General features: G+C 53.3%; 1 protein-coding gene across 4 annotated transcripts in view; it reads right to left on the bottom strand.

Moving 5' to 3' along the window:
* Ankrd11 (ankyrin repeat domain 11) overlaps positions 1–22,481 on the bottom strand; it is a 181,956-nt gene that overhangs the window by 15,496 nt on the left and 143,979 nt on the right. Inside the window, exons 3-8 of one of the 4 annotated variants that reach the window (XM_004644991.2) lie at positions 20,682–20,828; positions 12,541–12,679; positions 3,698–3,868; positions 3,370–3,573; positions 1,713–1,855; positions 111–258 (exon numbers count right to left, since the gene is read on the bottom strand). In XM_004644991.2, coding sequence (XP_004645048.1) covers positions 111–258; positions 1,713–1,855; positions 3,370–3,573; positions 3,698–3,868; positions 12,541–12,679; positions 20,682–20,768 — 892 coding nt within the window. In that variant the 5' untranslated portion in view covers positions 20,769–20,828. Of the gene's footprint in view, positions 1–110; positions 259–1,712; positions 1,869–3,369; positions 3,574–3,697; positions 3,869–12,540; positions 12,680–20,681; positions 20,829–22,481 lie in introns of those variants that run through there. The other 3 variants (XM_023705233.1, XM_023705234.1, XM_023705236.1) reach the window with 3 other exon arrangements.

Genomic DNA, 22,481 nt, shown 5'->3' with positions numbered 1-22,481 from the left:
AAGATGGGGCCAAGTCCCTGACAGAGCCAGGCCCCTAAGAAGTTAGGGATTCTGTGTGGCCACGGGCTGCCCTGCAGCTGTGGAGAAAACGCCCAGCCCACACCACTTACCAGTGGAACTCTCTTCACTGGATGTGTAGGTGCCTTTGCCCAACAGCAGATTCACCATAGTGGGGGAGCTGGCCACTTTCAGTGGGGTCTCGCCTTTCCGGTTGCTCTGCTGAGGGTTCCCCCCATACCGTAACAACAGCTTCACTACCTACAAGACATTGAGGACTGCGTCAGGGAGTTGAGGAACACAGCCACTCACCTTCCCCAGATAGTGGCCCAGTACAGAGCAAGGAGGGTCCAGGCCTACTGCCAGTGCACTCCGCCCGTCCGCACTGTCTCCCCCTCTCCTCATGCAGCCCAGAAGTCTTCTCGGGAAGCACTGCACCATGTGGATCTCGAGGGTGCTTGCGCAGATTCTGATGGTTTAGGGAGAGCTTTTACTAGGGGACAGCAGAGCACAGAATAGAGGAAACAAAGACCAAGTTTCAAGCTGGTTTATTTATTTTCATTTACATTAAACAGTAAGACGACCTCTCCTTGCTTGATTTTATGCTACATGAGTCTCACACATTCCAACTGACATTTTGGTAGCTCTGTCTAGTCACCTATCACCAGTAACCTATTTCCTATGCCTGGGGCAGCAATCTGCTTCCCAGAGGCAAACACCCTCCTCAACTCCAATCCCACCTGAGAGCAGGACTGCTGTGCTGCTCCCCTCAGACACAGACACAACTGTGCGTGTCTGAGTCTCTGGTGCTGTGACAGTACCCCACCCCAGTCCTCTGAGTCTAGACTAGGACTCCTTTTTGCTGACTGGACCCACTCCCCCATCCTGTGGCTGCGAGTGGAACCTGCCTCCTGCGGTAGGACCAAGACTCCTGCTCTGTGCTGTGAGGCCACAGTTTCCCAGGCCTCTGACCCCTCCCTACGGCCAGCTACGCGCCTCGGAGGCTCCAGGTCCCTTCAAAGAACAAACAAAACCAAACCATTTTACCCATGACTTTCCTGAAATATAGGGTAATTCTACCTGGTATGACATTGGCATCTCAGGCATCTGTCTAGTGGTCTTGGACACCTGCCATTCAGAGTCCCCCAGGCAAGCCCTGTGCCTGCTGTGCTGTCAGGATGAGTGAGGGCTGCTGTGGAGCACGCTCTGAGTGGACAGAAGGTGTCCCCCCTGTGCAGACTGCTTGGCCTGTGGCCTCTCAGCCAGACCCTGACGTCATGTCCCCCTCTAGCAGTATGAGAAGGATGGTGCATCCTGGGTGTCTCTGCCTCTGACCCAGAGGCCACCTTCCCACAGGAGGCTGAGTGTGAATGTGCCATGTTGGGTGCTGCCTGGGCCTCCCTTGAGGTCAAACAGGGACAGCAACAGGGGCCTGGCACCATGTGTCGCTGCTCTTCCCTACCAGACCCACATGGCCAAAGGAGAATGGTGTGACATGTTACAGTGGTGCTGCCTCTCGGTCTGTGGAAGTTGTCCAGGTGCCACTCAGGTGAAAACTGGGCTCACAGGGGACAACAGGGCCTTCAAGGCAAGGGAGGCAAATATTCCTCACTAGTAGTCCTTCATGGGAAGGCTACCAGGACAGAGAAATATGAAGCAATGGGATGGTTCTGAAGGGAGAGGGCAGAGCAGACATGAGGTGTGGGGGTGCCAACCTTGTAGTGGCCGTTGTTGGCAGCATCGTGTAAAGGCGTATCATCGTCCAGGCCCTTGGTGTTCACTTCTGCACCTGCAGCCAGCAGCTGTTTGGCGACATCGTAGTAGCCCCGGTTACATGCCTCATGCAGCGCCGTCCAGCCTGGAAACAGACACTTAGGACATACGTTACTTAATCCTTGAGAGCCTCACTCCTGAGGACAAGCTCTATGACAGGGCTGGGGACGGCACCTCACAAGAAAGGATGTCTCTCTCTAGTAGTGGCAAAGTGCACACAAGGCCTGTGCTGTGTGAGCCTTGCTGTGGTAGCCTGTCTGCATAACCAATGCCCACAAATCGGTAACGTGCACCAGCCGCCCTCCACGCACAAGAAGCCACATCTGTAACCATGCCTCATCTAGCCCATCAGCCCATCTGTGCATGGCAGAAACCTTACGCTTGCAATAGGGAACGCCTGGACCTCACAGGTGCCAGGTAAGTGCTCTTCCACTGAGCTGCACCCTCAGCCCTTTTTATTTATCTGGAGATGAAAGCCTCACTAACTTGTTCATTCTGGTCTTGAACACACAATTCTCCTGCCTCAGCCTCCTGAGTACCTGGGATTGCAAGTGTGCACTGCTGTGCTCTACCTCAGAACCCCCTTGCAGACCACACGGCTTCCAAATACATTTGGTACAGGCCTGGGAAGATAAAAGTTCAGGGCCAGGCAGCAGGACTGCACACTCCGTACACAACAGGTCTTAGCCTGCCTATAAGAAGCATTAGTGCTTTGGTAAAGCCCTGTTCAGGGTAACACAGGGGTGAGGGTGTGTGGAAAGACTGGAGAATGAAGTAGAGTCTTCCTATGCTCTGATCTCCAAAACCAGGCCTTTCTGACAGACAGAATTTTTTTTTTTTTTAAACTGGACTTTGCTAGGTTAAGTCACTGAACTACCCAGGATGGCTGAACTTTGATCTCTTTCCTCAGCCTTCCAGAGTGATGGAGCCTGGCTGGGAAAACAGCTTTCAAATAAAGCAGACAGCAACCAACTAGGGCAGCAGTTCTGCACCACCATGCCCACTCTGGAGGGCCCAGGGTACGCCATGGGGAAATGGCGTGTCATGCCCAATGCAGCACGGATTCTACCCTGAGTCCCTAAAGCCAAGGCCTGGCCCATACAGACCCTGGTCTGGGGTTCCCTCCCACATCCATCTTAACTTAAAAGGTGACATGTCATCTGACTGTGCCTCCTGGGGTCCCTGCAGCAGTCCTGTAAAGGGTGTGGGAGCACCCTGTCTCCTCAAGCAGCTGCAGGAGACCCAGGCTGGCTCAGCACAGCACCGCCCTCTGCTGGACAAGCACTTCTTCCTAAGCACACACAAGACAAGATCCTGCCAAGGGCCTGGGCCTGGGCCTGATTCATGCAACACAGCTGCATAAATACTTACAATCCCTCACTTCTCTTGAAAATAGCACAAATTGCAAAAAAGCAAATGATTCCACTTCAAAATACATCCCCAGACACTCCCTCCGCCCTGGCAAAAGCAGCTGCTAGTGCCACACATGGCCCAGGGTACACAGGCCCCAAGACCTGGGGAGCGCAGAGCACACCCTGTGCCAACAACTGCTCTGCACAGAAGCCCGCACACAAGCTGCTGTGGCTGACCGGTGCTTACCTGCAAAGTCCTTGACGTTGACATCTGCGCCTTCGTTGATGAGCTCTTTGATACGTCGGGCGTCCCCTCGGATAGCGGCCCGGTGCAGGCGGGTCTCCCCGCGCTCATTCCTCTTGTTCACTTTATCTTTGGTTTTTGAGGCAGAGTTGGGCGTCCCCTTCTGACACACTGTAGACTGGGAGGGGTGCTTTGGTGTTGTGTCTACTGTGGGCCAAGGAAGGGACAGGTGAGGAATTACTAGGGGTTAGGCTGCCTCTTTTCATGAGGTGGGTGAGGGGATCATGACCGCCAGCCCCCACCCCCAGGGACCACCCCATCTCTGGCTTACCTGGACTGTTGGCAGATTCCTCTGCTGTCATCTGCATAAGGAGAGCCACCTGCTGGCGCTCGGAGAGGGGGTAGCCAGCCCGGATCCCAGACAGCCCCATGCCAAACAGCAGCCCCGACTTTCGGGCCACGGGCTCCTTCTTGATCCTCTTCCGCTCAGGACCCTGCTTCTCTGTGTGGCACGTGAGGGAGAGGGGGGGACACTTGACGCAAATCCTCAGGACCTGGGCCATGCCTAGCAGCACGGAGCCCCTGTATCCACTCCAGAGCTTACAGAGCAACGGGCAGGCTGTGCAGGGGTGGGCGGGTGGGAAGGAGGCAGTAGGCAGGCTGCCCTAGGAGACGTGGTCCAACACTGTGGGGCAGCCAGTCGGTCTGTAACCACGCATGGGGTGGAAGCCTCCCGAGTGTTGCCAGGCCACACACACAGTGCTGGGAATGTGGAGGCCTGCTGAACTACACCGACCTTGCTGCACGGCCGGCGCTGTGACAGGTGTGTGCGCTTGGTCTCACCTTCCCAGCCCTCCTCCAAATGGTGCAGACAGTGTAAAAATACACACGTAACCTGAGGCCAGTTTGTCAGCTCCATGCCTTTCTTCTCCATCTAGAAGCCTCCACTGCATGCCCTGGTCCTTGAGGCGCATAGCACAGCACCCACTGAGCCGGAGGCATCGAAAGGCACTGACACAGACAGCACTGAGGACACAGATACAGCTCTGTGCCTCCTGGCCAGCAAGTTGGGGACAGACGCCCACTGCCTCTGTAGATTGCGCTGCTTCTGAGAGAACACAGTCCACATTCCTCCTGCCTGGCCTGCAGGTGCATGCTGAGAGGGCAGTTGGTGCCAAGGAGGCCTTCTATGGTATCTGCATCCTCTCCACCTCTGTAGAGCAGGATGTGTCCTTGGTCGGCACATGAGACTAGGGCGGTAGGTGAATGGCCCGTGAGGGTCATGTCTGTACTTCTCAGGAGGCTGCTTGCTTCCCGTACCCAGCTTAGGGAGGACCCCCTCTGCTCACCACTGTCCAGTCAGGCCCCTACTGGAATTTCCATATGATGACTGGTAGCTCTTTGTGAAGCTACCTCAGTTTATGAGTTGCTGAGGATGCTAACTTGGGTACTTGGAGACAAGCCTGTAGGTGGCAAACACTGAGTGATAGCTCCCTGAATTTTTCCATTTGCAGCAAAACTCTCCTAAATTCTATAGGCTGCCACCAACTAGTTTTAGATAAGTCACACAGGTCTTAGAGGAAGAGAATTCCATAATGCCTGGACTCTGCTCCCGGCCAAGTACATGCTCGTGCTTCGTCCTTGTTCTCTGTGGACCTACCAGCTGAGCCAACCTTGTCCCTCTTAGCCGTGTGCTGGCTGCACTACCTCCAGTGGCAATGTCTGGACACCACCACAAAGCAGACGGCCTCCTCCTCCTCTTCCTGAACCTGTCTTTGGGCTCATGCCCAGGATCTAGAGTGCCCTAGTGTGGGACTAGGTGCCCACAGCAAGAGGGTTCAGCACACTCAGGGCTTAGGATCCCCTCAACCACTAGGGGAGATGCCTGCCCTGTCACTCTGAGCAGCGGAAGCTGATGTGTGAGAGAGCCACCACAGCCATCTCAGATGGCACAGGAAGTAGTAGCATACCAGCTGCAGAGACACGCGCTAATTCCATTACCACTCTAGGGTCAGCCCTGCTCCTGCTTCTGTGCTGTGTGTGGCTGGTGGCTGGCCATGCAGCTGTCAGAGACCCTATGGCACAAACTGTTATTACTCAAACAGGGTCTTGCTCTGCTGTGCAAGCTCTCTTCGAACTTCTGAACTCAGTCCATCCAACTGCCTCAGCCTCCCAAGTAATGGGTGTTATTTTTAAGATATCAAAATGTATCAGGCCCTTCTACTGGGTGCCTACTGTCCCAACTGAAACTCACCCTACTGAAGTTAGACCCTGGCCATCTGCTGTGAGGGTAGTGTTCTCCAGCATCTGTGGCACCTGCTTCCCCAAGTCCACCTCTGATACCCCATGGGCCAAGACACCGTCTACTGGGGCCTTGGAGTGAGGGCAGGCAACACAGAAGGCCTCCCTCTGTCCTGGCCAGGCACATGACCCATGCTTCATGCTTGTCAAAGAGGGTGGCCCTGAGTGCAGCTGGGTCTGTGTGTGTGTGTGACCCAGCTGCAGTGTGCTGCATGCGCGGCTCTCCTGGGAAAGCCACGTGCAGGAAAAGAAGACCCCTGATGGGGGCTGCCGTGTCCGTGGGAGGGAAAGGAAGTGGGGAGTGGCGGGACTTGCTGGCCACGGCTGGGGACAACCAGTGAGTTTCTCTGGCAGCTCACTAATTTTCTATCATCCAAAGGGAAGCAAAGTAAAATTTGCATAAAGTCTAAGCGATACCTTCAGTGATAAACAGTCAAGGGAGTGATCCAGTGTGCACAACATGGGGCCTGAGGTGCACTCACAAGTCCCACCCATGACCAGAATCACAGAAAGAACTGAATTCATAAACCAAGATAAGAATCCAGGGTCTTCACACTGAGCTATACTCCCAGCCCTTTAAAAAAATTTTTTTTTTAAATTTAGAGACAGGGTCTTGCCTGGCAAATTGCCTAGGCTGGGTTCCAACTTGTAAGCCTTCTGCCTCAGGCTCCCAGAAGTCTGGGATTGCAGGTGTACTCCACCAGACCCGGCGCCTGCGGCACCTTTCTTCTCACCCGCCCCACGCAGTTTGCTCCTGACTACTGGCTGCCAGCCCTGTCCTGTTCTGAGCTGACTCCTGTAAGCAAAGCCCACTTCCTGTCAGGGCATCCCCTGGAGATAAGCCCTCAGCAAGATGCAGGTGCTCTGGGCAAGCCAGGGATGGACTGTGGAGTGGAGTGGGCACCTCCCGCATCCAGCTGCTGCGGGCCCCTTTTCTGTGGTGTCTCGGTACCCACATCTGCAGTGCTGGTCCCCACTCGGCTCCCAGCCTCCCTGCTCAGCAGCACTCACCAGACCTAGGAACCCTCACTCTCCCCACTTCCTATTATTATTATTTTTTGGCGGAACCGGGGATTAAACTCAAGAATTTTAAATCTTAGTGATTATTATTTTCATTTTCAGATGTTTCATTTGTACTCCAAATCTGTATGACCTTTCTGATAGCTTATTTTTCACTCCCATTCTTAACTCACTCCTATTGCATTCTGCCCATTTTCACCTGGCACCTAACAGCTGCCAGTGGCATTCCTGAGCTGGCCCTGCAGAGCCTCTTGGGGTGTCTTCTATCTGCAATCCTGTGCAGGAGCCCATACCCAGCGATGCTCTGCACCAAGGAGGCTGTCTCTCTGGCCAGGGACTATGGGGAGCTCAGGCAGCAAAATCTGAACACAGCCCTGCCCTCAAAGGGAGCCAGGGACAGAAACCTCTCATCTTGCTGCGACCTGCTGGAGACGGGAGGCCTGGCCTGGGTACAGTAACTTCTGTGGAAGTGGTTCCTCAGCTCATCGCAAAGCACTGTTCTGCATCCAGCATCTCTACAGTTCAGGCTTTCCTAGCAGCAGTGTTTAGGAGACGCAGTTGCCGCACTGCCTGGACAGGAACACCTTCTGTCCCAGAATTCAAAAGCACCAACTCCCTTGAATTCTACTGTGGAAAGGAATGTCTTCAAGGCAGTACTCTGAAGTAACAGGAAGCTCCCTGCATATGTCACGGAGCACTTTCCCTGCTGTTCTGCCAAGTGACAAGGAGAAACAACAGTGCCACAAATGGCTCCTTTCTGTTTTACCTGGTCTCAAAAGCAAACCTGCCCGCCACACGCCTGGCTGAGCCCTGGTGCTCAAGAGCCTTCTGACCTCTGGGCCTCAGTCGCTGCACTTCCCACACCTGTAATAGCACTCACTAAAACTGTCCTCACAACTTCCTGATGTGTTTGCTTCTTTTTGTCCTTTCATTATCATCACCAAGCGTTGAAAGAAAGCTGGGAGCCTGTACCTGCGTGCTGTGGCCCTAGGGGCCCTCTCTGGTCCCCTCAGCCCCAACAGCAGTACCATGAGGGTCATGCAAATGCAGCCTGGCCTCTCCACCTCCAGAGAAGGGCGACCAGGCCGCAACTCTGCACAGTCCCAGTCTCCCGTGGGGTGGCATCCTTGGGAGGTCAGAGCAGCGCTGGCACAAGGGCTCAGACACTGTCCCTACCAGCATCACTACCTCTCCCTGTACCAAGGCAAGCTAAGTGGACAGAAGAAATAGACTGAAGTCCAGACATGCACCTGGGACTCAGAGGCCCTGGCACTGCTGCCCTGGGACCTGCCTTGCTACACAAGAAATGAGTGGGCAAGACCATTCCCCATCCCGGGTGCAGAGCTGGGACACACGTGCTGCTGCGACCATATTCCCTCTCCCCAGGGTGACTGCACATCCTGCTGCACAATCTGAGGACGTCCTGAACCAGGGTGGCAATAGGCCCAGACTGGCTGGCAATGTGTCAAGCTTATTACCAGACCAAAGTCCTCTGGAATCTGGGGAAATATGTACTTTTAAGCAGAAAGCCTTCTTTTCCTTGTCCATGAGCTCTTTCATCTAGGACTGAGTTCTTCAAATCTGGAAAGTAAAAGTGGCTAAGGAACAGTAGGACCACAGACTTGCCACAGTTCTCAGTCATATAAAATATTCTATCTGGAGGTTCTCAGGCCAATCCCAGAACCCACAACACAGGAGCACCCATCCCTTCCCCGGCCCTGGCAGCTGGCTGCATCTCCAGGACTCCTAGGAAGAGGATGGCTCCCACCCAGTCCCACCCAACATGTGTCCTCATAGCCAGTCTCCCTTGGTGCCCCAGGCCCAGCCATGAGGTGTGAGGAGAAGCCTATCTGCATGCCTAGAGGAGAGGGGCCACCCTGAGCACAGCCAGGCCTGGTCCTGCAGACGGCACACTCCAGAGGGGCTGTCCCCATGTGCCAGAGATCCTGCTGGGCCCCTTCAGCCCACAAGCTGCATGCGTGTGGTGCCCTTCCTAGCCAGAGGTCTGTCACGCCTGCAAGGCAGCACCTCCCACCTGTGCTCGCAGCTAGCAGGCCGGAAGCCTCTTCCTGAGCTGCCCACAGCACCACCCGTCGGGCGAGCAGGGGAGCAGTCTCCTCCTAACCCACATCACCTACCGTCCCAAGCACGGCCAGTTACCGAGTATCAGGACTTTTAGGAAGGCTGGAGGGGTAGGGGCTCTGACTGGCCCTGTCCCACAGAGGAGAGTGACCTCAAGCACATGATGCAAACACCTGGCATGGCATGTGTGGCGTCACCAGGCTGCTGAGGAAGCCACAGAGTGACCAGAGGTGAATGGGAAGAAGGCAACGAAACTTCCCCCGAGAAACACTGTGGTGTTAGGGCAGCAGAGGCAGCTGCCCGCCCTGCCTGCCACCAGGCGCTCTCGAGAGGTGCCCTGGGTTGTGGGCAGGAGTTCTGTGAACCCTCGCAGGGCAGGGGTGGGTCAACGACCCGCACCAATTGTATCTGCTCTACTTTGTTGAGATAGAGCCTCACTATGTAGTGCAGGCGGGCCTTGAACTCACTTCGCAATGTACGCTGCACTCAAAATCACAGCCGTGCTCCTGTCTCAGCCTCCCCAGGGCTAGGATTACAGGTGTGCACTGCAGCGCAAGGCACTTACAGATGTTAAAACTTCAGGAGAAATCTTAAAACTACATATAGAACGGGTAGAATAGTACCACTTGAGGCAAATCCAAGACATCATGAGTTCATCAGGTTAGACCCTGTCAGCAAAGGACAAGGCAGCCAGGAGACTAAGTAAGAGGAGGCCAGTCCTGCATGCTGACCTGGACTGGCTATCCTGCTGCCCCCCTGGCTGAAGTGTGGCGAGCACCAGTTGGTCTCCTAGCGGCTGGGCACGTGCCTGCCTGCTTTCCCCCTCTGCCCAAGGCCCAAGCCTGCTGCCCAAGGAGCACAAAGGTAGGCGTGCTCCACACTCATGGGTGACCCAGACAACCACAGCCTGCCCTCTGCAGGCATCACATGGTATACAACCTCTGGGGCTGGGCTTCTTGGTCAAGCTGTGACTCAAGAGACAGCAGGACACTGCTCCTGGCAGTCTGCCCCCAGCCCTGACTAAGCGGTGGGAGGCCACACCTCTGTGAGCCTGGCTGCACACACCAGGGCTGAGAAACAGGAAGCCACTCCTGCAGCAGCTCAGTGTTCTCTGAGAAATTTGTGCCACTTGGCACAGCTGAGATACTATCCATCACTTGGAACTCTACCTGGGAGGCTGGTTCCTAGTGACCCTTGAACTTCTGGGCTACAGCACTTTGGCAGGGGATATTAAACAGCAACTTCTCAGCAGAGGGCACTAGAGGGACAGTATGTAAAGGGGCCCACTGACAGGACCCTGAGGGCAGGGCCTCGATCTTGAGACAGGGTTTGCCTGGTGTAGCACAGCCACATCTCCCTCAGCCCAGAGAACCAGGAACAATCTGTTTCAGTCCCTCTTATACCAGTAGTAAAAATCCTGCAGATGCCAGCACTTTCCCAGCTCCCAGAACTGTGAGCCAAAATAAACCTCTTTTCTTTATAAATTAAAAACTTTATTGCACAAATCTCCCTGCCTTGCCCACTGTGTGGCTTCTCCCTCCTGATGAGGCAGCTAGATGCCAGCCCAGAGCACCCTGCAGGCCAGATCCATGCCTCTTCCCAGGTCCATCCCGTTTCCGAGTGAGCTCTGCTCTCCGGCGAGGGTGGAATTGGTGCCCAGCTCGGAGCCCGGCACTCCAAGTGCAGAAGAGAAGGCGGCAGGGAGCAGGTAAGTCTGGGAGGAAGGCACTGGCGGAAGATAAAGAGGCACTTTCAGAGGGTCCTGGTTACAAATTCAGCCTTCCAGGAGGAAACTGGAGGTGGAGCACTGACCTAACAGCTCAAGCCCAGGTTTGGGATTCAGCTCCCCAATCAACCAACCTAGGATGGACAGGCAGTGCTGAACCCCGAGGTCTAGGTTGATGACATTAACAAGGCAGCTAGGTGACAGTTGTATCAGTATCAACTCCCCCGAGGATAGTGTGCTTCAGAGCAAAAACACTAAATTCCTATTTCCATAATATTAGGGTCTTGTGTAGAAAAAGAAACCTGTTTTCAATGTCTGTCCCTCTAAGGAGAAATGTGTGTGTGTGTCTGTACACACACACACACCACAGAGAGTTACGACAGTTGTACAGCTAATTTCTCTTAGTTCACTGAAAAGAAAGGTCTGTGCTTAGACTGTTTAGACAATCAAATGTTAACATAGCACCCTCTGAGTAAAGATAACAACATGCAGTGTATCAACCACTGTATTCTTTTTGTTTTGAAATTTTATTTTTTCCTCTTAAAGTCATCCCTGATATTGGCAGATTCCTTTCTAGCAAAGGCACACATCAGTTAATTTTTTTAAAATTTTTATTTTTAAAAAAATTTCTTTCAGTTATTAAAATTTAAAAAAAAGAGTTTGTCCCTCTTTCCCAACATGACAGCAAGTCTGCCGTGTGCTTGCTGGGACCTGCCCGTCACAGAAAGGAAGCAGCGTGAACACACTTGGTCTCAGATACCACGAGGACGCCAGGTTTAGCCTCACAAATGCTTACCAAAGACAGACGGGGCACCTGGGAAGTCCTTTCCTACACCACGACAAAACAGGCACCGAGGGACCATGAGCCCCTGGACTTGCAGGGCTAGACCTCGCAGAACACAGGTCCAAGTACTGCCTTCCACCACGAAGTGCAAGCAGCAGCACCTCCCCTGCGAGCTTCTGCAGCAAGAACTCCCAAGAGCTCAGTCTCTTAGAGGTCCCTTCCAGTCTTTACGCAGCCACTACCAAAGCTACAGCTAACTGTGAATGTTCCACCCTGCTCTGACAAAATCAGCCGGATACTGAAAATACAAACAAGCGTTTTCAGGCCTGGTCTCACCTTGTCTGCAGTGTGCCCGCAGTCACCTCAGCCTCTCCGTTCTGGGCAGACTGGGGAAGGGCAGCTGGGGGCTCCTTACTGCTACCCTAACCATTCCTGCCCCTGTAATGCAGGGAAGAACATTCACCCTGCCACCCTTCAGCACCTGGGCAGACTTCTGCCCCCAACACATGGCTGGATCACAAGAGTTGTGTGCACTACCCTTCACCACCTCCCTCACATGCCAGCTGGGGATCAGCCCTTCCTGCTGGCCTCAAGGTACCCCATCTTGGTCCTGTTCCAAGGAGCGCATACAGGAACACAGGCCAGGAGAGGTGGGAGAAGAGGCTCAGCGGTCCTGCCCCTTTCCACTAGGTACATGCAGGTGCCCCATTCACCCTCCCAAGCTCCCCTCATCCCAGCATCTTTAGCCCCTGCTCTTCTATCCCAGGCACATTGCCCTCCTGGAGTCTGAGGCTGCAGACAGAGCCCAGAGCCTACAGCAATCTGCTCCAGGGCTCACGCCACAGTGGTGCTGTGGGGCTGCAAAATACCCAGAGACCAGCAGGGTGGGGCAGCCTTGGGCCTCTACTTGGACAATGGGCACAGCCAGCGTTTCCCCCGTGACAGCTCAGCAAGGATCACCCTGGGATGTGCCTGCAAGTGCACTCCTGTGCTGCACCCTCAGGGCCATCCCACTGGCTGCCCTTTACTTGCAGGGTTTTCCCCATCCACACCTTTGCTCCATGTGATCCTGCAGGAGCACTGTGGTACAGGGTACTGTGGTGAGGTCTCCTACGGGCCTCAAACTGACCCAATGCAGAAGAGAAGGCAGGGCCCAGAAGCTAGCCTCCACGCTGCTGCATGCCCAGGACTGCTCTGGAGAGGCCCCTCAGTAAGCTTAGTGTGAACCAGGGCACGGCCGGGGTTAGCCTTGGGCTGGTACCTGTGTCCGAGTCCTTCTGCTCTCCATTGGCCCCCACAGTGAAGGGCAGCTTCCGCTTGGTGGTGCGCTCTCTCACCTCCTTCCCTCCATCACTACGGTCCAGCTTTGGGGTCTTGGTTAGAGAAACTTTATCTTTATCCTGAAAAAGAAAGTACTACTTTGAGGCACTCTTCCCAGACTAAATTCAAAAGCAGCTCCAATTTCATTTCTTGGGGGCTGAGGAGATAGCTCAGTAGAATGTTTGCCTGGCAAGCACAGTGTCCTGAGTTCAATCGCTGGTACCTCAAAAACAAACAAACAAAAAAATTTCCTGTGCCAGAAAAACCACCCTCTCACCAGGCATTTAAAGGCCCCTCCAGGAATACCCAAGCCAATCCACAGCCCTGCAGTGCTGCCGCACATGCTATCCTCCACCCCTTTTGGGAAAAGCTGACTTCCAAGAGAGAGGAATCCACCTTCCATCCTGATCTCACTGGAGGCCTCTGCAGGTCATATGGACACCTGCTGAATGCCTGACACCCAGGTGACTCCAGCCACCAACCTGGCCAGCATCAGTGCTCCCCTTCTGCCCTGGCCTTGTCCACCTGACTACAGGTAAGGATCCAAGAGGCCTGACACCAGCCTCGAGGTTTTGCCTCAGGGGCTCGGCCACAGAGCAGGATGTGCTCATCCCACAGACGTACACTTGGGACAGTGCTTCCTGTGACTTCTGCAGTCTCCTGGAATGTGCTGCATGGGGAGCAGGGGTGAAGTAGGGGTGTCTGCCTGCGGCTCAGGGTCCCAAGAAGCACACAGACAGCGTGAAAGGTGGACTATGGAGGGAGACAGAGGGGAGGGGCTGCTAGAGCAAAGGTGAGGGTAATGGACCTCTCATCCACACTGAGAAGGGAACCTTGTCCTGTCAAGTAAAGGAAGGGAAGCTCGTGGCTACTGTAGCTAGACTAGGGAGGGACCCAGTCCTGGCTGACCTAGAAGGGACCATGCAGTGAGGTTGGTCTCAATGACACCATGGATCACACACCACAGCCGGCCTTTCTGACCCTACCCGCACCAGATGAATGCCCCAGGGAGACATTACTACATACCTGTCATCACACATGGACAGGCACAGAGGCTAGAAACACTGCCAGATTGCTTTCTGGATTTTCCTCAGTGAGTCCTTGGCAAGAACTGGGCAGTCACCCTTGGGAGCTTCTGGCAGGCACAGTCCCTGGGAGACCCCGAAGTAGTCTCAGCAGCCCCATCACCATGCATACACCTCCTGTGACCTCTAGTGAGGCCAGGCAACCTCTGCGTGACAAGGTCTGACACAATGCCCAAGTGAGTGTGGAGAGCCCTGCCAGCGCATGGGGCCACGTGGGTGCACAGCTCACCTCTGGCAAGGCTACCTCCTGCTTCTGCAGACAGAAGACATGGCCCACCCAAAGGAGAACCCTGCAGGGGAGGAAAAGGTGTCCTGACTGCACATGACACATGCGTGGATTTCACCTACCTTTTAAAGAGCATACTAGAACTCTTATGAAAATTCTTCCTGGGGACAGAAAAAGAAGCAACACTCCCAACTCATCTAAGGCTGCCATGGCCCTAATTCCAGAACCTTGATGAAGGGCATTCCCTGGAAAGACAATTATGAACAGATACTCCTTATGAACACAACTGGAGAAACCCTGAAGAGACACCAGCAATCTACTCCAGGTACATAAGGAGGATCACACAAACAACAGAAACACCAAAGGGTTCCAGAATGCAAGAAATTAAAAACTGGATGTGATTTATACTTTAAAAACTACAGGAAAATACAATGATACAATTATCTCAAGAGCTAATGAGCAGAATGTAGCAGAGTCCAGCCCTGTTCAGGGATAAGCTGCAGCTCACCCTTAACTGGGAAGGACAAGAGACACCACCCTGCTGGGAAGGCCTGAGAACCTGGAAGCTGGCTCCAGGGAAGGCAGAGGTGTAGTGTTCTGCCCAGGACAAGGCCTGAGGGGAAGGAGCCTGCACTTAGAACTACGCAGGAAAGAGAAGGAAAAGCAGTATTTTTAAATGAGCAGATGTCTGAAGAGGCCCTTTAAAGAAGAAAATGCCCCAACTTCATGCCCAAAACTCACCTACAGCAGCCGGGCACAGGGGTACGTGCCTGTCACCTCAGCCTAGTACTGGGAGAAGAGGGTTTCAAGTTTGAGCCCAGGCTAGGTTACCCAGGGAGACACACCTATATGTGCGTATCAGAACACAGGCAACTAGACGGGTCTGGGGAGGTGCTTGGAGTACCTGGGCTCCATCTCCAGCAGCCTGGGGAAAAACAAACCTGCAAACTTTTCTCTGGTGGTACAGGCGTTGCTTCTGACACAGACAGAGGTCCTGGTTTGGGAAAGTCCTCAGGATGTGGGGTCCCTGGGTGTCTGTCTCTCAACAGTGCCTCAGAAGTGAAACATGTGGCACACCTGTGCGTGACTCCAGCCCCAGGTCTAGGCAGGCACTGGGTCAGGGGTGTGCGCTCTAGCGGGTAGGGCAGCAGTGTGTCTGACCTCTCTGTACCTTCCTTACCACCAACACTGGAGTAACGAGGCACACTGCAGTGCCGGTCCTTTCCAAAAGCTCATGCCTTCAACATCCAACTTAGCCTTTATCAAGCACCACCTGCCAGCCCCGAGACATCCAAAAAAAAGGGCCACAGTGGCAGCAGCTATGGCACATGGGCCACCGTGGCCATCCCGCTGATCCCAGTTTATAATCACCCCCACTCCACCTGTGACTTCCCCACTGGAAGCCCAGAGAAGGAAAAATAAGTTGTGATCGTTTCAAAACTGATCACACCCACAGAATTTTCACCCTAGAAACTACCTAGTTTCGGTTAGCTCTCATCTACAAATGGCCAAGAACAAAACAATCCAGGCTGACAGAAAGCCCAGGGACACCAGCTCTCAGCCCAGCAGCCCGTGGCCCACATGAAGAAGTTTGCCAGGAGGCCTGTCCTTACCACAGCCTATCCTGAGAGCAGGCAGCAGCGCACATACATCTTCCACTTGGGTTCTGCAGTTTCAAAATGGTTCTGGTTATTCTGGGTCCTTTGAATTTTACTATCAATTTCTACCAAATAGCCTGCTGAGACCCTGGCTGCACTTTACTAAATCTATCCCTCAGCTTGGGAAGAAACAGCTTCCTGACCAAGGAACACAGTGTGACTCCCCCCTTGCTTAGGTTTTCTAGTTTCTGTCAGCCACTTTAAAAAAAAAAATTCATTTATTTATTTGGAAGAGGGTCTGTCTCACCACACAGCTTAGACTCAGTGACCCTCCTATCTCAATCTCCCCAGCACTAGGATTATAGGAATGTGGGCCACACCAGGTTTTGGGGCTGGCACAGCACACCCGGAGTTCTAGGGCCAGTATGGCATGAATGTGGGTCCTTGTGCTCGCCAGACAGGAGCTTAGACCACTGAACCATCTCCCTGGCTTCTTAGCCACTCTCGCAGCTCTCAGAGTCCAGGTCTTGCAGCACATCTCTTATCAGCACTATTCTAAGACAATCCACATTACTGATATGAATGTGTCATGAAGTCCCAGCCCCCAACTGTCCACTCACTGTTTAGAAACAGGATTTGCACACTGGCTTTGTACCTTCACTTCTTGCTAAAGTAAGTCTCATAGCTTTTGTGTAGACTTTAGATGACTGTGAGTAGTCTTTTATACCGTCCTGTGTGCCTTCTGCTTCTTCTACCCGCTGCTGCACTGGCCAGAGGCAGTGGCACGCCGACAGCAGCCGTGTGAGAAGGTGTGTAGCCCTCTGCCCTCCAGCTACAGGCTGCACAGGCACTGTACCTCGGGCCCAGGGACCCAAGCCTTACACTCACCTCCCTGAATGCTCCTGTAATCAGAGTGCTCAGAGCTCTTGTCATGCACAGATCTCGTTAAAATGTGCACAAGTGGGCTAGGGGGATGGCTCAGTGGAATAAGTGCTTGCCTGGCAAGCGCAAGGCCCTGAGTTCGATCCCTGGTACCACCCACCCCCCAAAAAGAAAAAGATTTAAAAAAAAAAAAAAAAAAATTTAAAAAAAAAAAAAAAAAAGATTTAAAAAACAAAAAAATCAAGGAGAAGGCTGGCCAGATGGCTCAGCAGACTAAAGTGCCTGCTTAGGCAGAGCACAGTGGCCAGGGTTTGATCCCTGGCGTGCCATGCCCACCCCACCCCCAGGGCACAGTGAGCTGGTGATTGAGACTGGGCATGGTGGCGCATGCCTGTAATCCCAGCACTGGGGAGGCTGAAAATTGGAGAATCACTACAAGTTGGATCTACGTAGTGAGACCTGGTCCTAAATTCATAAAAAATAAAAAAGATGTGCACAAGGACACATAGCATGACCCAGCCTGGACTGAGCCACCCTACCCCACGGTGACCTGGCACAGCCAGTTCTGCAGAGGGGTTTTGACCCAGAAGGTGCTACCAATGGCTTCCGGCCCAGTGTGAGTCTTCCACAACACAGCTCAAGCGACCAAGGGCATTGGCAGCTCTCAGGCCAAGTACTCAAAGGGGTTCAGGAAACTGCAGAGCAGTGTCTACCCTCAGAGCCCCGGCTCACTAGCCTGTGGAAGGTGGGTCCCTTGAGGTCTGCTCTCAACACTGCGATCTCTGTGGTGCTGGGGATGAAACCCCGGACTTCATACATGCTACACAAGTGCTCTCCCTCTGAGCTACCCCAGCCCCTACAGAGTTTTGGGAACACTGAGCTCTCCTCCGAGCCACGTGTGCTGCTGAGCACAGTGACTAAAGATGGTGGCCTGCCATGTAGGGAGCCCTAGACTGTGAGTCAGGGAACTGCTCTCTGCGCAGCGCTCTGACTTCTCTGGACTAGGACAGCTGCCACGGTACGGGGGTTCCTGGATTCTAGGAGGCCCCACCCAGCTCAGACACTCCAGAGAGCTCTTCCTTAGCACGGAGCACACCCGCCTCTGCTGCTGCAGGACCATCATGTGGCTTACTCCTATCACCCACAAATGGCCTCTGATAATACACAACTGTATCAGAGACAGAGTCTGTGGGGAGAAGCCAGTCTAGGATCCACCACAGCAAGGCCTCCTTCAGGGGCCCACGCGCCATCATCCTGAGGAGTGGAAACAAGCATAGTGCCACCAGCGCCGTGCCTTCTCAGGCCTCCGCCACGCGCCTCCAGAGAGTTCCACTAGCATCAGGCACACTGAGGGACAGGACGGGCATCTTCAGGTTACACCAACAACAAAAGTAGGAAGGCCACAGCCGCTTTCCTGAGGAAGACTCCCAAGTCTGCTCCACATCTTTCAAAGACCCAAGTGTAGACACAGCAGGTACTACAGGCACAGCACTGGCCTAGTCCTAGTGTTCTCCTCAGGTGAGAGAAAACCAAAGCCACCTAGGTCGTGGCAGCTGCTAAAGAGGAACCCTGCGAGGCGGGTGTGGCCCGCAGCTCAGAAGTTTGTCTCCTGCCTTCTGCAGCTTTGCCTTCACCTACATGGCCCCTGCCTGAAGCACTGTCACCCTCGCACGCCTGGATCTCTGTAGCTGGTGAGACCCCTTCAACCTGGGCTCCTCCACACTGCTGGGACGTGAACTGAGAGAGCAGTTACTCTCTCCACTGCCCAGTCACCTCAGTCAGACATACGAATCACTGTGGCAACAACTGTGGTGCATACAATTGGCAACTCAGAAGGCTGAGGTAGGAGGATTACAAGTTCAAGGCTAGCCTGGGTACTTAGATACTCAAAATTTAAAGAGGTATGTGTATGTATGTGTGTGTGTGTGTGTGCTAGGTGTGCCGCTCAGTGGAAGCACACACTCCTGCATTTGGTCACCCATACCACAAAAGACAAAAACACAAAGAATAAAATCCCTATGATACAGATGCCTCCCTGCGAGGGCTGTCACACCACCTCTGACGCAGACCAGGAGAAGCCCTGCTTTCTGATGTCTTACAGAAGGACGTTTTGGGGTTCTGGGATTCCCACCTGTGTTAATCATGTGGACATAAGATACTGTGGGCCAAAACCAGGCAGCACGGCTCACATCTCAGCAGAGCCTGGCACACGCTCTGGAGGTAATCCCTGTACCACATCTTTTATTTGAGGGGCAGCTCCAGCACTCTCTGGGGAGTTTTCACCAGATAAAAGCAGCAGTTACCCAAGATGGAGACCAGGAAACTCTGAAGCTCAAGGGCAGTGATGGGAGCTGCAAAAACAGGAAGAGAGCCTTCGGCTGCTATACAGCTGAGCAGCCCCACATATGCTGCCCCCTACCCTTCAGCACTAGGAATCCTAGGACACAGCCCAGGGACGTAAAGGTGGCACAGGCCCTGGTAGGAGGTGGCGGTGCTCCAAACCCAGTTTCTTCTGCTAAGCTCCACCCCAGGCCACGGGAGCAGGAAAGCTGATTCACATGAGCAACCCAGGCCCTGAGCTGTGTGTACTTCGGGGCCAGTCTCAAAGTCCTCCAAGCAGAGCAGACAGAGAACCTTCTCCTGCACTTAAACTCCACAAAGCATACCTGAACAGGCTTACCAGCTACTCAGTGTGAAGCGATCCCAAGCTTTGGGCTCTCCGCTACAGCAACTGCCAGTGAGAACAATTTTACCTCCCCTACCACTGCCCAAGTCCCACCTGCCCCAGTGCAGGCACACACTTCCCTTCTACAACTCCGTCCTCTCATCATCTTGGCCACTCCCCACCCTGCCCGACCCCCGGCCCAGCAAGCCACCTGGGAGTCCCCGGAGCTGCGGTATATACAGCTTCTACCACTGCCTGCCCAGCAACCCACAATGCTGGCCCCAAACAAGCCTGTCCTACTACTTCAGCACTCACTGCTCCTATGCAGGGCAGAAGGCACTTCAGACCAGTAAGAAGGGAAGACAGTGGACGTGCTGCTCAAACACTCAAGGGTCTCCAGGCTCCTCTAGCTTTCCTGTCTATACAGCACTAAGCACACCTATGTTCACACACTGCTTCACATTTACCAAAACAAAGTGAATATATGACTTGGCTCATTAATTTTCATATGTGCAATTCTTGCTGACCTCATTACACTCTAAGTCCAAGTATTACCACAGAAAAAGAGTTGCAGCACAGCAGAGCAGGAGCTCAGGCAGAGGTAAGGGACAGCAGCCTGGGGACCCTCTTTTACAGCCCAAGTACCAGGAGGCAGAGAAGAAGCAGCTCAAACCAGCTGGCAACTGCAGAAGACAGGTGACACAGTCTACCAGGGTGAGTATGGATGGCCTTGCAAACAGGCAGTCAGGAAGGAGCACCAAAGACAAATTAAGATCAGTGACAGTGACCTGCTTTCTGTGGGCTTGTGGGATACCCTGTTCCAGCACAGAGAGCAGGAACCCAAAACTCAGCACAGCTAGGGCTTAGTGATGACTACAAAATACACAGCAAAGCCTGAACCTCAGCCTGAGCCCGTCTGGTCAGACTCTTAAGTTCACACGCAGAGTATGCCCTGCATTGCAGGAGAGGAAATGTGTGTACCCCAGAACTATCACTCCCCAACCTTTAGCACTGCAGAACAGGAAGTACACACCCTAGAACTGTGTCATCTCCTCACCCTGCAGGACAGGAAAGTATACACCCTAGAAATGGCACCCTCCCCCACTCCTGACAGAAGTGAATCATGTGGTGGAGCACCCCTCCCTCCATATTCCCTGGCACTGCAGTGTAGGTATAGAACCTGGTATTAAGAGCACATGACAAAAGCTGGGCTTAGCACTACATACCTGTGACCCCAGCACTCTGGGAGACTGAGGCAGCAGGATTATGAGTACCACCTAGAACAACTTACACCTTTTTTCAAAATCAGTCAGTCAGTCTGACTGGATGCATAGTGCAGTACAAAGGTGCTGTGTTTAATCCCTAGTACTTAAAAAAATAAGCACACAGGAAAAAAAATTATGATTTAGATTTACATTATTTTCCTAAGTCAAGATCAGCTCAGAGAGCAACTTCCGTGCCCGAACATGCAAGTGGAAGAAGGGCCTCAGCACTCATGGTTGCTCACACACTCACCCAACGCCTGCAGGACAGGCTTCCTGGGCACTGTGAGCTGGCATGCGGGTGTGGCACCTCTAGCCCCGCTGGGCACAGGTAGGCAGGGGGTGGACAGGAGCCAAGAGTTACCTTTTTTCCGGTTTGTTTCTCCACCATGTCGTTGCTGAGAGGAAAGTCTTCTTGCTGTGGTGTTTTAGAACACCCACTCTTGGGCATCGTTCTGTTCCCTCACCTGATCTTCATTTACACCGCCATCGCCTCATCGTCAACCGTCTGCTTCAGGAGAGAAGAGACAGTGTCAGACACCGTGGAATTCAAAGGTGGCTCAACACCTGGCCACCCTCCCATGGACCCTAGTGGACTGACCACAGAGGGCACAGCCACTCAGCATAGGACCAGCAGCAGCTGTTCCACACAAGGGCACCCAGGAAATACCCCAGGAGCTGCATGCAGGAGCAAGGTGGGCAGAAAAAGGGCCTGCAAGGTACTGGCCATTCTGGATGATAAATGCTGGGGCCTCATAGGCTGAGTCTCTTTAGCACAGGCCCTGACCCAGGCAGGGGGCTGAGCACGTCCAGGGACTCTACCCTGCCCAGTGCTGTCAAGGGACAGACCAAGGCCCTCTGCTTTCCCATAATCAAGGTCACAACACCCAGAGGCAGGCCCACTCTCTGGTCTGGCAGATCTCCTCTGGCAGCTAGACCCAGCCCTGACCCTCCCGCCCCAAGCAGAAGGCTGGAGGAGAATGCAGGCACAGGGGGCTAATACCACAGTTCTGCTATGGGTGCACATGTGCGACACCTTTGAGAGTCATGAGCTGGCCCCTTCGCCTGGGCCTGAGGCTCCAGCCTGTTTCCCAAGAAACTTAGGGCATGTGCTGTACTGGGCAGGTACTTCACTTTCTGTACTTCAGGACACTTCAGCATCTTAACCGGCTTAGTGGCCAGGGACCAATTCCCAGAGACAGCAAGGGCTACAGGGCACAAGAGGTCCCTTGCTATAGGACAAAGCCTACAATAGCTTGCAGAGTATCAGGTCCTAAACAAGCTACTCTACTATGGCTTTCCTTGTTCCTGTCCTGCCTCCTGGCCATCAATAGATACCTTGCTCCTATCTCCTCTGTGGACACACCCTTCTGGTCTTTCACAAGTGGCTATGCCTTGTCTTTTCAGTCACATAGGAAGGATGAGAGAGAGCTCCCCACCATGTGCTCTATGCCATCAGTTAGAAACCAGTTTGTGCTGACCATACCTGTAACTTCCCCTTCTGTGGAATGTGCCTCAGTACCATGCTGAGGTGTGCTGGACGGTGACCAACCTGCTGGGTCTACAGCCTCTGCTGTACAGTGGCTTGCTCCCTGGCTCTTCCTACTTCTCATCAACATCACACTGGCCATTTCTGAGTTCATACTTCTATATAACATCTTTTAAGATCCTGCCTTGTTCTCCCCTAATAAACGATAAAAGCTCAAAAACCATTTAGTTTTTCACCAACCTAAGAACACATCTAGAGACCTGGCCTCCACTGTAATCCAGAACTGCAGGCTGCCTCCCTCCGTGTGCTTATGTGGCCAAGGCCTGAGGTGATGATTTCTCCGCATAGAACTGTGATGTAAATTCTATATTTTTCAATTTCCACTGTAAAACTGGAAGCACAGCTTGCTGGAACTGTATTTCAAGCACCTGACATACACACAACTACTAGAACTTGTGGCTATGTGCATATTCAGCAGCAATATGCAAATACAACTTTATTTTATTTTTATTTTTTGTGGTTCCGGGAATTGAACTCAGGACGTTGCGCTTGTGAGGCAAGTGCTTATTCTACTGATCTATCTCCCTGGCCCAAGCAGAACTTTAAAGACCATCCAGAAGTTGATTTTTAAGAAGTCTTGCCTGCCTACCCTCAACAGGGCAGAACTAAGCACAG

This window comes from Octodon degus, unplaced genomic scaffold (genome assembly GCF_000260255.1).
Source record: "Octodon degus isolate 3935 unplaced genomic scaffold, OctDeg1.0 scaffold00215, whole genome shotgun sequence".
Lineage (NCBI taxonomy): Eukaryota > Metazoa > Chordata > Mammalia > Rodentia > Octodontidae > Octodon > Octodon degus.
This window is presented reverse-complemented; position numbering and strand designations above follow the sequence as displayed.